Raw genomic sequence first — 13713 nt, 5'->3', positions numbered from 1 at the left:
TCCAAGTCCAAGAGCATCCGGCAGCATCGAGAAAGAGACCTTTCACAGCTTTATTCATAGTGCACGCTAGCACACCGCTTCCCAAACATCCAGGCCTCAGGGGTCACATGCACCCCAGAGAGGGCCTCGTGTGCAGTACCCACCCTCCAAGGCTGGGCAGCCCGCTGGGCAGGGCCATGAAAGCTTACAGAGGCAATCCTCCTCAGCTCCATCGGCTGAGGGTTGAAGGAGGAGAGCTGTGATGCTTGGCTCCACGGCGGGTCCTCCTGGGGCTCACTTCTGTTGGGGTGTGCCCAGGAGCCCCCACTGCAGTGCCAGGAGGGCCCGGGCCTGCGGCTGCAGCGGCTCAGCCGCCCGCTGGAAGCTTGCCCGCTCCTTGCAGAGTGCCTCCAGGACCTCGGCCGGGGCCGCCTTCCCCGTGAACTTGCGCACAGACTCTTCTCTGTGGGGAGAGGGGGCACCATGGGGACCCTGTTGGGGACTGCTGGTGGGTGTTGGCAGGGGACACTTGAAGACCAGCGTCTCCCTGCTGCGAGCCAGCCCGGTAGCCAGTCCCCTGACACCTCCTGCAGAGCCCAGGTGACAGCCAAGGAGGACCCGAGGACAGCAAGCCAGCCACAAGGCAGCCTGCTCTCTAGCACAGCCCCTGGGGTGAGCACAGGGCCCCCACAAGAAGTCCTGGGATGCCAACCAGTACTCACGCCACCCTTAGGAAGGGATTGTAGAGGAGCTCCTCACTCAGGGTGGACGGCACGGTGGGCATATCGTCCTCGTCCCTTTTCTGGAATGACCACAGGCCCTTGTCACAGCTTTATCTTAAGAGCCCCCAGGCAACATGGCTCCACTCAGCCCCACCACTTCCCGGGGGACCAGAAGGGCTGCCTTGCCCGGTGTGGCCCTTGAGGGCGGCCACCCCTGGACCAGGGTTACTGTCTGCCCAGCCCCTGCCCAGAAGGATACCCTGTGCTAAGGCAGGAGTGGTCCTGACTCCCCCTGCGGTGCCCCTCCTCCCGCCTAGCCGTCACCCACCCTCCAGACCTCAGGGAGGAGCGGCCGCACCTTGGCCCAGGACAGCTTAGCTCTCACGTGGTCGTTGCCCGGCTCCACTTTCTGCGCAAATTCCAGGTTGCCCAGCGTGTGCTCGTGGCCGCAGAACACCTTCTGGAGAAAAGAGGCACTCGGGGGGTGCACAGTGCTGCCACCGGCAGATGGAGGTTGCTCACCCGGCCGGCCTGGTCCCCCTGGCCCGGGACCCCAGCACCCACCGGGACCCGGTCGGCCTCGGCTCAGGCTGATGAGCCTTGGTTCTGCACGCGGGGCACAGGCACAAGTCAGCCACAGCCTTTGCGGCCAGCCAGAGCCCCGAGGAGGGGAGAGGAGGGGCGGGGAGGGGGCGGCCCTCACCGTATCCGGGGGCAGCGTGCCCAGGATCTGCGTCAGGCTCTCGTACATCTGCTGGGCTGTGCTCTCCAGGCGCAGGCCACAGCCGGCCACGGACAGCGCATCCCCTGGGGGGCACGGCAGGTCAGAGGGGGAGGGGCGGGGCCGGAGGGGCGAGGCGGCGGGGCGGGGCAGCCGGTACCAGAGAACACCGCGGGCGGGTCCGGACACTCCTCTTCCCACAGGAAGTAGCTCATGTGGCCGGAGGTGTGGCCCGGCGTCAGGAGGCAGCGCGCGTGGATCGCCCCGAACTGCGGCAGAGGGGCGGGCGGCGGTGAGGCGGGGGGAGGGGGGGGGCGGACCGGCTCCCCGCCCTCCCGGGCGCGCGCTCACCCGCAGCTCCTCGCCGTGCACCAGCCTGCGGGTCAGCGCGCAGATGCGCTCGTCGGCGCCCAGCACCGCCAGCCCCGGCCGCAGCCGCGCCAGCTCCGCGTTGCCCCGCGCGTGGTCCCTGCGGACGGCCGGGCCGGGGTCACACCGGGGTCGCGGTGGGGCAGGGGCGATGCCCTCGCGCCTCGGCCCGCCCCGACCGCGCTCACCAGTGGTGGTGGGTGGTCAGCACGGTCGTCAGTGATACCCCCTCCCGGCCCACGATCTCCAGCAGCTGAAAGGCACGGGAGTTAGGGAGATTCGGAAGGGCGAGGTGGCCGCCTCCTGCCCGCCCCGCGCCGGGGCGCCAGCGGCGAAACAGGGGGAGTGCGGTGGGGAGACCCAGGGGGCGAACGACCACGGGCACCGGGGAGGGGACACAAGTCAGAGGCGGCAGCCCCGAGATACGCGGCGAGCCGTGCGCGCCAAGTGCCCAGGGAGCAGGGAGCGGGGCGCGGAGGTGGGGGGCCCAGCGCTCCCCGCCGCCCGCAGGTTGCCCTCACCCTCTTGGGCACGGCCACGTCCACGGCCACAGCCTCCCGCGTGCGTTCCTCGATGACAAGGTACATGTAGTTATCCTCGAGCACGGGGATGACCTTGACCTTCATGGTCGCGGAGCTCAGGCACCCCGCGTCTTCCAGAGACGCTCCGCGCCCCTTCCTCCGGGCGGGGGCTTCCCTCTCCAGGCCCCGGCAGGGCTGCGCGAGGGAGGGGTCAGAAAGGGAGCCCGCTCGCCGCTCCGCCGACTTCCCGGAGCACCGGTGCGGGAGCGCACGCCCCAGGCTCCAACCCGGCCGGCCGGTGGGGACGCCAGCACCCCGCGCCGCCGCCGCCGCCGCCGCCGCCCCTGCGGCCACACGGCCCGCTCCGCGCTCCGGCCACGCCCCCGCTACGACGCAACCGCCCGGGGCCGCCCCTCCCGCTAACCACGCCTTCCCAGAGCCCCGCCCCCTGCCCACGCGCGTTCTGCCTAGGCCACGCCCCCCGCGGCGACGCAACCGCCCGGGCCCGCCCCTCCCGCGCCGCTAGCCCCGCCCCGCCCCTCCGCACCTCCCCCTAGACCACGCCCCTCCAGGCCCGCCCCGCCCCGCCCCGCCCCCCCTCCTGTCCCCGCCGCGCCGCCGGGGCCCCGAGCTGCAACCTTGCCCGCGGGGGCTGCGCCTGCCCTCTGCGCGGACCGCCTCACCGACGGCCGGACGGAGGGGGGCCTCGGCGCTGGCCACGGGCCTGAATGGAGCGCGGCCCTCGGATGGCCGCCGCCAACGGCCCGGGCCCCGGCGCAGGGAGCTGGCGTGCGCGGCCTGGGGCGCGCGCGTGCCCGGCGGGGGCCGCACGCACGCCCGGTCCCCCAGCGCCTCCTCCGCGAAGCCCTCCCGTCGCCGCGGCTGAGCCGGGCCTCCTGAAGCTCCCAGCCCCTACCCTCCGGCTGGGGGCGGGGGAATCTGTAGGTCCGTCCTCCGGCCCAACCAGAAAGGTAGGCATACAGAAGGCGCCTACTGTGTGAAGCCCCGCGCAGCGCAGGGCCCCACTGCTTCTGTGCTACCGCCTCGCCTGGGGCTTCTCATGCGCTCCCGGGTACGCCCAGCGGTACCCGGGATAAGGGCGGAGGTGCCGGCGTGCACCTCCCGGATGAGAAAACGAACCCGGACAGGATGGGGCCTCACAGGGAATGAGCTGAGAGGCCGCCTCCCCGGCCACCCAACTGCCCCGGCTGCCCTCGCGGGTGGGGGAGACCAACAGAGGCCTTGGCAACGCAAGCCAGTGTGGCGGCAACGGGCCGGAGGCGAGGCGGCCCGCCTTTGGGGTGGCCACAGTTCCTTCTGCCCATGGAGCGCGCTGCAGCCACCAGACCGGGGCCCTCACCCGGGGCCGCTGAGCACGTGAGCCCCCCCGGGGCACCTGTGCTGCTGCCATGGGGTCAGGTTGTGCCCTCAGAGGCCAGGAGACATGGCCCTAGCTCGGGCGGCCTGTGTGGGGGGTGGGGGTCGGAGGCCACGCCCAAGCCTGACACCCACCTGGAGCATGGGGGTGCCTCCCCAGGTTCTGCCCCAAGCCGAGGACTGGACAGCCAGCCTCAAGACAGAGCTTCCCTCAGATCTAGAGCTGAGTGAGGAGCAGCGACTGCAGGTGGGTGTGGGGGCCCTAGGGTGCTAGCAGGAGGGAGGGACCCACAAGCACCCCCTCACCATGGACACTTGCAGATCTCCAAGGAGTTGGTCGACCTGCAGATCACAACTCTTCAGCTGAGAGAGCAGCACGAAGCCGAAGTCTTTGAGCTGAAGAGTGAGGTGGGTGGTGCTGATACTTGCCCACACGTGCTAGCCGGAGCACATGGGGGGCTGGCGCTTCCTGGGGACCAGTGGTGTGGGGGGTCCCGGTGCACCCATGTGACTGTCCACACTGGTGGTGCCTGCGAGTCCCATCTGCCTCCTGTGCTGTGTCCCTGTACGTACCCAGATGATGTGGACCTACCTCGGGTGGCCTGGCAGGCAGGTGCAGCCACTCACCCGCTCACCTGCAGGTCCTACGGCTGGAGAGCCGGGTGCTGGAGCTGGAGCTGGAGCTGCATGGAGCTCGTACTGACCTGGGGCACTGCCGGGAGCTGGCACCGGGGCTGCAGCACAAGGCCCCGGAGCAGGGACACTCCACCCACCACAGGCCCCAGGTCGCCTTGAGTGCATGGAGGGGCCGGCTGGGCGGGAGCCCAGCAGGGGCCCAGCAGAGGCACAGCGAGGTCGGGACTGGCACTCTCGTACAGGCACAGCCTGAGGACTTCCTGGCCCCCGAGCATCAACAGCAGAAGCTGGGGGACAGCGTGGGTGCTCAGCCTCGTGGCTTGGGGCTCCGTCCAGATCTCCCCCAGCCCATGGTGGTGTTGGGCAGTGCCAGGATCCCAGAGCCTGGGGTATCCGCCAGCCAGCCCTGGTGCACCCCGCAGCTGCAGGGAGAATGGAAGCGAGTGCTGGAGCAGCACAAGGCCCAGAAGCAGGCACTGGAGGCCCGTGTGTGAGTGGCTGCCTCCCTCGGCGTGGGGAGGGTCCAGCCTGACCCCAGGCTCAAAGCGGCTCTTCCCAAGAGCAGAGGGAGTCCCGCCCGCCCCACCCCGGGCCCAGCTGAGCCTCACACCCGTGTTCTCAGGGTGGACCTGGGCCGGCGGCTGCAGGGGGCACAAGCAGAGGCCAGGACAGCTGGGCAGCGACTAGCTGCACAAGCCATGGTGAGGCCCCGTCCTGCCTATTTTGACACCTAGTAGGGCGTCCTACAGTCGTGGAGTGTGGGTTCAGGGCTACCCCCGCCCCCCCAGGTGTTGTCTGCCTGCCAAGGTCAGCTCCGCCAGGCCGAGGTGGAGAACGCCCAGCTGCAGCTGCAGCTCAAGAAGCTGAACGAGGAGTATGCCCTCCAGCTGCAGCGATGTGCCCAAGCTGTGGCCGTGAGCACTGGGGGCGGCCCCGTGCTGGGGGGGTGGCCCCGTGCTGGGGGGGTGGCCCCGTGCTGAGCGAGCGACCTCAGGTCCCGGGGAGCCAGCCTAGCCTGGCTGTGTGTACAGCCCAGTCCACTTCACGGAGGGGACTGCGGGCAGTGTCCCCATGGCAAGCCCGCCCCTCCAGGAGTACACCAACCAGGCGGGCCGGGTGCCCACGGCCGCAGTCCTTCGCACGTTCCTGGAGACCACTCTGGAGGACATCCGGGCAGCACACCGCAGCCGTGAGCAGCAGTTGGCCCGGGCTGCTCGTGCCTACCGCAAACGCCTGGCAGATCTAAGCCGTAGGCACCAGGAGCTGCTGGCTGCCCACAGGTGGGCCCCTCCCTGAGACGGGCACCTTGGGGGGGCTGACTCTATGTGACTTGGCATGTGGTTTAGTGTGCAGCAGGTGCTGGCAGGCCCCAGTGGGGCACCCGGGACCCCCAAAGCTACCTTTGAGGTAGCCATCTCCGACCTGGAGCCTCTGCACCTGGCTCCCGCACTTGGTCACCCAGGAGACCAGGCCAGGCTGCAGACCGAGCTCCAGAAGCTCCAGGCCCAGGTGAGCTCTCCCTGCTGCCCCCCACCGGCCGTGGAGCACGGCAGCCCAAACACACCCCAGGCCCATCAAGGCTCGGCCATGATCCAATCCCTAAGCAGCCTGCCCCATTCAGCCGACACAGGATCCCTACCACAGCCCACCAGGCTCACGACGCTGCTCTTGTTCCCACAGAAGGGGCCCAGGGAAGCCTCCCAGGGGGGCACGCTAGAGCCACAGTGAGTACCCAGGGGTGGGCCTGGGGACCTGCAGGAGCATCAGTCATCCGCGCCCTCAACTCTGACTGCTGGGTGGGGTTTGGTTGCTGTGGTGAACAAGCTGCCCATCTGTGCTGTGGGGTTTGGGTCTGTATGGGAGGCAGCCATAATCACAGAAGGCCGAGTGCCTGGGGTGAATGGGGCCCTGACAGGAGAGGTCTAATCTTGAATGGAGGGTCACGGAGATCCCCTGAGGAGGGGCCATCTCAGAGAGACCTGGGTGACCTATGGATGACGAGGCGTGGTGGACGGCCAGCAGAGGCCCTGGCCTTGGGACAGGATGGGAGCAGGCTGCCAGGTGATTTCAGTCCTTGCCTCTGGGCCTCCATGTTTTTAACTGTGCAATGGGGAGGATTTGTATCAGCCCCTACTGCCAGAGTTCTGAGAAATAAACCCCTAGGGATGGGGGGTAAGCCCCTTATCAACATCTATACGGCACCGGGGTCACTGTCTGGCTTCATGGCTTAGCCCTCCGTGAGTGGGCCTGGGCTGCCCTGCCCCCACATGCCGATAGCTCAGAGGCCTGAGCAGGCCCATAGTGGACAGGTGGGCGCATGCTGTCCTGAGTCTGGTGCTCCAACTTGAACAAAACCATTGGTCAACACCTGGCCTGACGCTGGCCCTCATACCTGCCCTTTCCTGTCTCCCCACAGGGCCCAGGAAGCTGCTTCCTGGGCCCAGATCCACCAGAAGCTCCAGGACTTCTCCCATGGTACCCAGGTAATCGGCAAAGCCTGGCTGGGAGCCCCTCCTCACACTGTCCCATCTCATAGCTGACGCCCTCCCCCACACCAGGCAGAGCTGGAACGCGAGCGGGCACAGCTACTAGTACGGGCCACAATGGCTGAGGAGCAACTTTCTGAGCTACAGGAGTACGTGGACCAGCACCTAGGCAGGTGGGCTGGCTGTGACCTGAGGACCCCAATCCCAGGCACTGAGACAGGGCTTGTGCACAGCCCGGCAGGTGACTAATGCTGACCCCTCTGTGCAGGTACAAACAGGAGATCCTGAGGCTGAGGAAGCTGACGGGTACGGAGGACGCCTAGAAAGCGGGGGCCACACCTTCAGTGAACCCCCAGCACCTGAAGACCTGAAGCCGCTAGCCAGTTGTCAAACCACAGCAGAACTCTTCACAGCCAGGGTGGAGGCCTCCCCACTGCACCTCCTTGGGGTGGGGGTCATTCCTCTCAGCCCTCCACCTAACAAGAGTCAGGACATAGTCTGCTGAGTCTTTATTTATTTATTTTTAATTTTTTTTAATTTATGATAGTCACAGAGAGAGAGAGAGAGAGAGGCAGAGACACAGGCAGAGGGAGAAGCAGGCTCCACGCACCGGGAGCTGGACGTGGGATTCGATCCCGGGTCTCCAGGATCGTGCCCCGGGCCAAAGACAGGCACTAAACCCCTGCGCCACACAGGGATCCCCCGCTGAGTCTTTATTGTGTCCAAATAGTCAGCCAGCTGGAGAAGTGAGGGCCCCAGGGACTGAGGCAGAACTGGGTCCTGGGGGGACCTGACCAGCTGGGCTACCACTATGGACGTCATAGGCCCAGACACGGTCCAGACCCTCACCCAACACGGCCACAGGATGCCAAGTGGGGAGGGGGAAGCGCCCTGACACCACTCGGGCCCCTTCGGGCAGCTCCGCCTGCAACTTGTCTTCCAGCAGCGGGAGCTGTGGGAAAGAGCAGGGGGTAGGGTGCACAGGACGGGAGGTTACCGCCCTCCCACCCATGTCCTCCCGGCACAGCAGGTGCTCCAAGGCCGGCCTGGGCCTCCCCTGGGGTGGGCTGCCGCCCCCCGCCCCCGACCTACCACGCTAGGCGCCAGGAACACAGACACGTTGTGGCAGTCCCTCAGGTTCACCTGCAAGAAGACGTCACCCCAGGAGAGTCAGCCGCCCGGACAGGTGGCCAACCCAGGACGGGAACCGTGGAAGTCAGACGTGGGGCCTGAGGGGCTCCGGGACTCCCTGGGTTACCTTCCAGAGATCCTGGCAGCAGAAGCGGACGCTGCCCGCGCAGCCCGCCCTCCAGGCATGCAGCCGAGCCAGCCCCACTAGCCACGGGTTCAGCTCGTAGCCCAGCGCCGGGCGAAGGCCGCACCTGTGGGCCGCCAGCACCTGTGGGCACAGGACACCGTGGGGACCGAGCGGTGGCTCGGTGCGTGGGCCACGGCCGCCCCCTGCGCCAGGTGCTTACAATCCTGCCGTCGCCGGAGCCCAGGTCCACCGTCTTCCCGGGACGGCCTCGCAGCAGCGTCAGCACGTGCTCCACCTGCCTGGTGCTCGCCCCCACATAGGGCACCTGGGCAAGGAGCAGGGGCGGGGTCCCCTGACCTGAGCCACGCGGCGGCGGGGCCAACGCCCTGTCTGCGCCCCGGCCCCGCCCCTGCAGCCGCAGCGGCACGGCGCCGGCCCCGGGCCCCAGCCCCGCGCCCGCCCCGCAGCCGCTCGGCCCTGCCCCCGGTGGGTCCCGCCCCCCCAGCCGCCCCGGCCCCGCCCCCCCCAGTCGGCCCCGCCCCGCACCTGCAGCCGCAGCGGCACTGCCCGGAAGCCCGGCTGCAGCAGCAGCGCCCACACGGCGTAGGCGGCCAGCCCCGAGCCCGCCGCCGCCTGCAGCAGCCCCAGCGCCCCCAGCCGCCGCTCGCGCAGCTCCGTCAGCGCCTCGCCCGGCTCGTCCGGCTCCATGGCCCCCCGCCCCAGCGTCCTCCCGGGCTCCGGGAAAGCGTCCCAGCCGCGGCGCCGGAAGGGGCGGGCGGAGGCCGCGGCTGGGCGCCGGAAGCGCCGTCCGCTCGCGTCCGAGCGGGGGCCCGGACCCTTCCCGCGCGTTCCGCTCGGTGCAGGCCCGCGGGTCCCCGCAGCGCCCGCCGAGCCCGCGGCAGGTGCCCCGCTGACGAAGGCAGGGCAGGGGGCGCCGCGGCGGGAGAGGCGGAGACCCAGAGGGCAGGGGCGCCCAAGGCCGGTGCGCTTCAGCCTCCCGCTCCGAGGAACGCCCAGAACGCGGGGGTGCAGCGGGGCCTGGCGCGGCCGGGGCGTGGGGAGGCGAGCGGGCCGCGGGGCCCCGGGTCGGGCGCAGAGCCCGGCGCCCTCCTCCGCCCGGCGCCTGCACCCACGCGGCCCTGCGCGAGAGCCCAAGGCCGCCGCCCCCGGTCCTGAGAGCCAGGTGTGCAGGGCGGCAGGAGACCCCGCCCGGAGCCGCCCCCCCCAGCCCCCCCAGAAAAGTGGTGCCCCGGGCTCTAGAAGACAATAAAAGCTTGTTGCGAGAATGCCCCCAAGCACACCCCTCGGGGTCGCCTCCGGGCCCGGGCGCCGGTGTGTGCCCGCGAGCGCATGTGCCCCAGGGCCCCCGGGGCCAGCTCCCGCAGCTCCAAGGCCATGCCCGCCCGCAGCCTCTCCCCTCGGCACTTCCCCCAGGGCAGGTGTGCAGCCTCTGGCCCGGCTTTGAGGCCCGCCCGGGAGCACCGGGGGCTCCCGTGACTCGTTAGCCGCACCCACTGCCGCTGCCTCTGCACTTTATGGAACGAGCACTGGTTGCAAGTTAGCATGTTGTCAAGGCTGGGGCGGGAGGCTCAGGCACTTCCTGGGGCAGGTGCGCAGGTACCGGGACCCAACGAAGAGCCCCCCCACGTGTTTTGGACACTGGTCCCAGACCCGCGTACAGTGACCCCAGGTGTGGCCAGGCCTTCTTTCTAGGAAAGGTGGAGAGACCAGAAAGTCAGGACAGATGCCAAGGCTGAGGATGCTGCTTAGCCCTAAAGAAGAAGCCGTCCTTGGGGCCGTCTGGACACAGCAAAGCCTCCCGACGCGAGGAGGAGGATCATCTCATCTCCTCCTCCTCCTCCTCTGGGCTGTGCTAAGATACTCCTGGGGAAGGGGACGGGGCCCGACGGGACAGCCACCTGCAGTCCAGGGAGGGGTCCAGGCCGCAGCTCACTCTATGCTCGTCAGCGTGTTGATGGTTTTCAAAGCCACAGGCTGGGATCCCTGGGTGGCGCAGCGGTTTGGCGCCTGCCTTTGGCCCAGGGCGCGATCCTGGAGACCCGGGATCGAATCCCATGTCGGGCTCCCGGTGCATGGAGACTGCTTCTCCCTCTGCCTGTGTCTCTGCCTCTCTCTCTCTGTAACTGTCATAAATAAATAAAAAATTAAAAAAAAAATTTTTTTAAAATTCAAAGCCATGGTCTGATCCTGCTCTCGGGTGAGGGGATATCAACGGAGAGGAGGAGAGGCCTCGGGCCCGAGCCCCCAGCCCTGAGCACTAGCTTGGAAGAAGAGCAGCAGTGAACCTCAGGAGGGCGGGTGGAGCGCACCTCCCCTCCCTGAGATTGTCAGCGGGACCCGGAGGAAGTGGCCCTGTGTCTGGGCCCTGAACGGACCAGTCCCTCTCCGAAACTCAGTTCCCGCCTGAAAAATGACACAGCCTCTGGCCTCCAAGCTCACCATCAGCCCCTTCCCTGGTGTAGACTGGCAGGTAAGGATGGGATGCTGCTTCCGGGGCTCAGCCCATCAGCCCACACATCCCCCCACCGCACCTGAGCTTTGGCTTTCTCAAGGATTGTGGGGCTGGGGTGAGGCGAGTCAGTCAGGTCATCCCCAGTTTAGGTGCTTCTGCCTGCACCCCCACCCTGGGGGCACTCAGCCTAAGGGCCCCAGGCTTTGTCCCAAACTGCACTGGCCTTTTGTGTGGCTAAGGCTGAGGAGGAATGCGGAGGCAGCAACAATGGGCCCAGTGGCGGGAAACGGTCCTCAGAGACACACCATTGTGTGCCCCTGCCCTCCAGAAACGGGCAGCATGCCTGACCCTACGGGAGACACCCCACTCCCACGAGGCTTCAAGCCACGTCAGGATGCTCTGCATGTCGCAAGACCCTCAGGACAGCAGGGCCCATTCTTCCCGAAGGTAGGATGGGGCCAGGACAGGTCTGCTGGGTCCCGGCAGGCTGCAGAGGGAAGTCAGGCACCCCACCCGATTGCAGCCCCTCACTGTCAGGCGATGAGTGGTGTTTGCCTACCTGCCTCCCCAAAAGGACCCCACCCAGCCAGGACTTTGGGAGTTCCAGCCCTCCCCCACCCCCACCCTGAGCTACAGAGGCACCTGCCATGCAAGGAAGGAGCCGCGGGGCTGAGGCGCACAGGGGGGTAGAGTCCCTGCCCCCGCCAACCCGCACAGCAGCTCCTCCCCGAGGGCCTGGGCCGCTGTCCCCCTCACTGGCTGGGTGGCCTGGACAAGACACCGCTGCCCCAGCCTGTGTCTGAGGCAGAAATGCACAGTCCCCAGGGCGGAGCGACTTGGCCAAAGGAGCACCAGCGCGGCACGGGACGCTCGTCTCCACCGGCTAAGGGAGGCAGCGCTCTTATCCATTACCATTACTGCCACCAGCTCAGAGGCGGAGGCCCGGTGGGAGCCCCCCGGCCCCCGTGCCCGGCTCCCAGGTCCCTCAGTCCAGGGCCACCTCGCAGGGGTGGGGGCGGCTGGTGTGGGCAGCTGCATAGGCTCGGCTGAACTCCTGGAAGTGAGGTGCACAGCCCAGCCAGGCCTCCCCAAAGTGACTCCAGCCCATGAAGAGGAAGGTGCCAGGGCCCCCCCGGACGCCGCGGTGCAGCGGGGTATGGATGGAGGCCCGGTCCCCGACTCCCCCGCCAGAAGAGTGGCCTCTGTGAGAACAGACTCCTGCAGCTCCTTGTCGTGGGCAACCCCATGGATGGTTCCATTGATCACTGTGGGGAAACACGCTGGCCAGTGGCGTGCAGGGGACGGCAGCCCCCTGGCTCTGTCACCGCGGAGACACCAAGTCGCTGGTGCATGCAGCCAGCAGGAGCTCAGTGTGGCTGCAGGGCCTGCGGGTACCTGGCACGAGGGGAGATGGTGAGTGCAGGTCCTGCCCTCCCCTGCATGCCCCCCACCCCAGCTGGAGGCAGGAGGGAAAGGGCGGGCCTCCAGACCCTCCCCTCGGGGCCTGATGACAACTGAGGCCCCGGGGCCCCGAGGGAGCCTGTGGGCACACGCCCCGAAAACACCCTGTCTTCGTGGTGACCCTTGCTGTGCCCCGCATGCAGGCACGTGGAGCGGGGGTCTGGGGCACACGCCCACATCCGCCTTACATGCACATACCAGTGTGCGGCCACCCAGGCCACCCCACTGGCTCCCCTGAGCCGCTTCCCTGGCCCAATGACAAGCCCAACCCAAGTGGGTGGCAGGACATGACCGTGAGCTTTGGGGTCTCCAGCCTGGGGCCAGGGGGCAGAGCAGAAGGATCCCCTCTGCTGTGGGGTCAGGCTCCAAGCTCCAGGAAAGTAAAGAGCTGGGCCCGGTGCCCTGCAGGGAGGCAAGGCCGTATCTCCATGGTGACCATGGCACACACTGGACTTTTGCTGCACTGGACTGGGGGAAGGGGGACGGTCACGCTGGGCCAGGGAGCCCTGGACAGCTTTGCCGGGGGCCTTGATTGTGTTCCCCCGCAGGTCCTCTCCCAGCCCCTCAAGGACCGAGAGTTGGGCCAGCTGGTTCCCTAAGCTGAACCCTGAGGGATCGCCCAGCCCTTTCCAACCCTCCCACCCATCCTCACTAGCTGTGCGCTCCTTTTTTTTTTTAATTTTTTATTTACTTATGATAGTCATACAGAGAGAGAGAGAGGCAGAGACATAGGCAGAGGGAAAAGGGGAGAAGCAGGCTCCATGCACCGGGAGCCCAATGTGGGATTTGATCCCGGGTCTCGAGGATCGCGCCCTGGGCCAAAGGCAGGCGCCAAACCGCTGCGCCACCCAGGGATCCCAGCTGTGCGCTCCTTAACAACCCACTTCGCTCTCACGCCTCAGTCTCTCCCTCCGACAGTGCGGAGGACAGGCACGTCCCCACCCAGCACCCAGCCCGGGGCCTGTGGCCGCAGCTCTGGATGCCTGTCCCCGCACATTTTGAAGCGGAAGGAGGCCACCCGGCGGCTGATGTCGGGGTGTGGGGTGGCCTGCAGGAAGAGGGCCGGGTGCTCACGGGGGCCCCAGCCCTCAGCTAGCAGCAGCTCAGACCCCCCGCTGCCCGCTCGGCGAACACCTGCGCGCCGGCCAAGGGCTGCGCATGGGGGCCGGGGTGGGTACAGCCAGCGGACCCCATCCCCGCACACGCCAGGACAGCTGGCACACGCCGCCCGGCTCCTGGGTCAGGCTGCTGCGGACGGGACCACACGGCAGGCGCTCAGGTGGGGCGCCCGCACCCCCTGTGCCCGCCGCCCGCCCGGCTGCTCGTACCTGCCGCTCCAGCTGCAGCAATGCTCCGAGCAGCCGGGCTGGTGGCAGGGGCAGGAGGCCGGAGCAGAGCGCGCACAGCAGCGCGAGGGGTCCTGTGGTCCCCAGGCGCCCCGCACCCCTGCGCCCGCCGCACCTCTCTTCTGCGGGGCAGCCCGTGGGGGCCGGGCCCAGGAACTTTCCACCAATCACGGTGGTGCGCGTGGGGCAGGAGGCCGAGCCTCCGCGGGGCGGGGTGGGGGTGGGGTGGACACCGAGGCCCGAGCTCCGGCCCTGCGGGCTCGGTGTCGCCCTGTCGCCCCCACGACCCCCGCACCTCCACCTGCGCCCTGTCCGCAAGCCCTTGACTGGGGTCGGGGTGGGAGTACCCCTCACTGGAGCCCCT

The 13713-nt window shown here is 68.2% G+C and overlaps 3 protein-coding genes across 4 annotated transcripts; 1 reads left to right on the top strand and 2 right to left on the bottom strand.

The window, feature by feature from the left end:
- Positions 1-36: 36 nt before the first annotated feature.
- HAGHL (hydroxyacylglutathione hydrolase like) lies at positions 37-2739 on the bottom strand. Of its 2 annotated transcripts, none has more exons than XM_055339880.1 (8): positions 2313-2739; positions 1980-2044; positions 1774-1891; positions 1583-1691; positions 1405-1508; positions 1060-1158; positions 702-781; positions 37-442 (listed from the first exon to the last, which is right to left on the bottom strand). In XM_055339880.1, exons 1-8 carry the CDS (start codon positions 2415-2417, stop codon positions 274-276), a joined length of 849 nt encoding a protein of 282 aa, XP_055195855.1. In that variant the 5' UTR covers positions 2418-2739; the 3' UTR covers positions 37-273. The 2 variants fall into 2 exon arrangements, with proteins under 2 accessions (XP_055195855.1, XP_055195854.1); XM_055339879.1 differs by having other exon boundaries at positions 1060-1161; positions 2313-2733.
- Positions 2740-2908: 169 nt separating this feature from the next.
- On the top strand, positions 2909-7308 carry CCDC78 (coiled-coil domain containing 78). Its single transcript, XM_055339911.1, has 11 exons — positions 2909-3283; positions 3850-3936; positions 4011-4097; positions 4331-4815; positions 4948-5026; positions 5114-5239; positions 5418-5605; positions 5672-6049; positions 6742-6808; positions 6884-6984; positions 7080-7308. The coding sequence occupies exons 1-11, from the start codon at positions 3041-3043 to the stop codon at positions 7132-7134; spliced, it is 1896 nt and encodes a 631-aa protein (XP_055195886.1). The 5' UTR covers positions 2909-3040; the 3' UTR covers positions 7135-7308.
- Positions 7309-7313: 5 nt separating this feature from the next.
- Positions 7314-9595, bottom strand: ANTKMT (adenine nucleotide translocase lysine methyltransferase). Its single transcript, XM_055339873.1, has 5 exons — positions 8616-9595; positions 8290-8394; positions 8070-8210; positions 7904-7954; positions 7314-7763 (listed from the first exon to the last, which is right to left on the bottom strand). The coding sequence occupies exons 1-5, from the start codon at positions 8775-8777 to the stop codon at positions 7542-7544; spliced, it is 681 nt and encodes a 226-aa protein (XP_055195848.1). The 5' UTR covers positions 8778-9595; the 3' UTR covers positions 7314-7541.
- Between the last annotated feature and the right edge of the window lie 4118 nt (positions 9596-13713).

This window comes from Nyctereutes procyonoides, unplaced genomic scaffold (genome assembly GCF_905146905.1).
Source record: "Nyctereutes procyonoides isolate TBG_1078 unplaced genomic scaffold, NYPRO_anot_genome, whole genome shotgun sequence".
NCBI classification, from domain to species: domain Eukaryota; kingdom Metazoa; phylum Chordata; class Mammalia; order Carnivora; family Canidae; genus Nyctereutes; species Nyctereutes procyonoides.
Note: the sequence above shows the minus strand (reverse complement) of the source record. Positions and strands in the feature narration are given on the sequence as shown.

What these genes read in the sequence shown, in the direction of transcription:
- HAGHL (XM_055339879.1), bottom strand. Translation starts at nt 2,417, where the DNA reads ATGAAGGTCAAGGTCATCCCCGTGCTCGAGGATAACTACATGTACCTT. An exon ending in CTAAGCTGTCCTGGGCCAAG is followed by an intron (nt 782 to 1,059) that starts GTGCGGCCGCTC and finishes TGGTCATTCCAG; the next exon opens with AAAAGGGACGAGGACGATAT. An exon ending in AATCCCTTCCTAAGGGTGGC is followed by an intron (nt 443 to 701) that starts GTGAGTACTGGT and finishes CTCTCCCCACAG; the next exon opens with AGAAGAGTCTGTGCGCAAGT.
- CCDC78 (XM_055339911.1), top strand. Translation starts at nt 3,041, where the DNA reads ATGGAGCGCGGCCCTCGGATGGCCGCCGCCAACGGCCCGGGCCCCGGC. An exon ending in CCTCCGGCCCAACCAGAAAG is followed by an intron (nt 3,284 to 3,849) that starts GTAGGCATACAG and finishes GTGCCTCCCCAG; the next exon opens with GTTCTGCCCCAAGCCGAGGA. An exon ending in TCTTTGAGCTGAAGAGTGAG is followed by an intron (nt 4,098 to 4,330) that starts GTGGGTGGTGCT and finishes GCTCACCTGCAG; the next exon opens with GTCCTACGGCTGGAGAGCCG.
- ANTKMT (XM_055339873.1), bottom strand. Translation starts at nt 8,777, where the DNA reads ATGGAGCCGGACGAGCCGGGCGAGGCGCTGACGGAGCTGCGCGAGCGG. An exon ending in GCTCCGGCGACGGCAGGATT is followed by an intron (nt 8,211 to 8,289) that starts GTAAGCACCTGG and finishes CTGTGCCCACAG; the next exon opens with GTGCTGGCGGCCCACAGGTG. An exon ending in TGTTCCTGGCGCCTAGCGTG is followed by an intron (nt 7,764 to 7,903) that starts GTAGGTCGGGGG and finishes TCTTTCCCACAG; the next exon opens with CTCCCGCTGCTGGAAGACAA.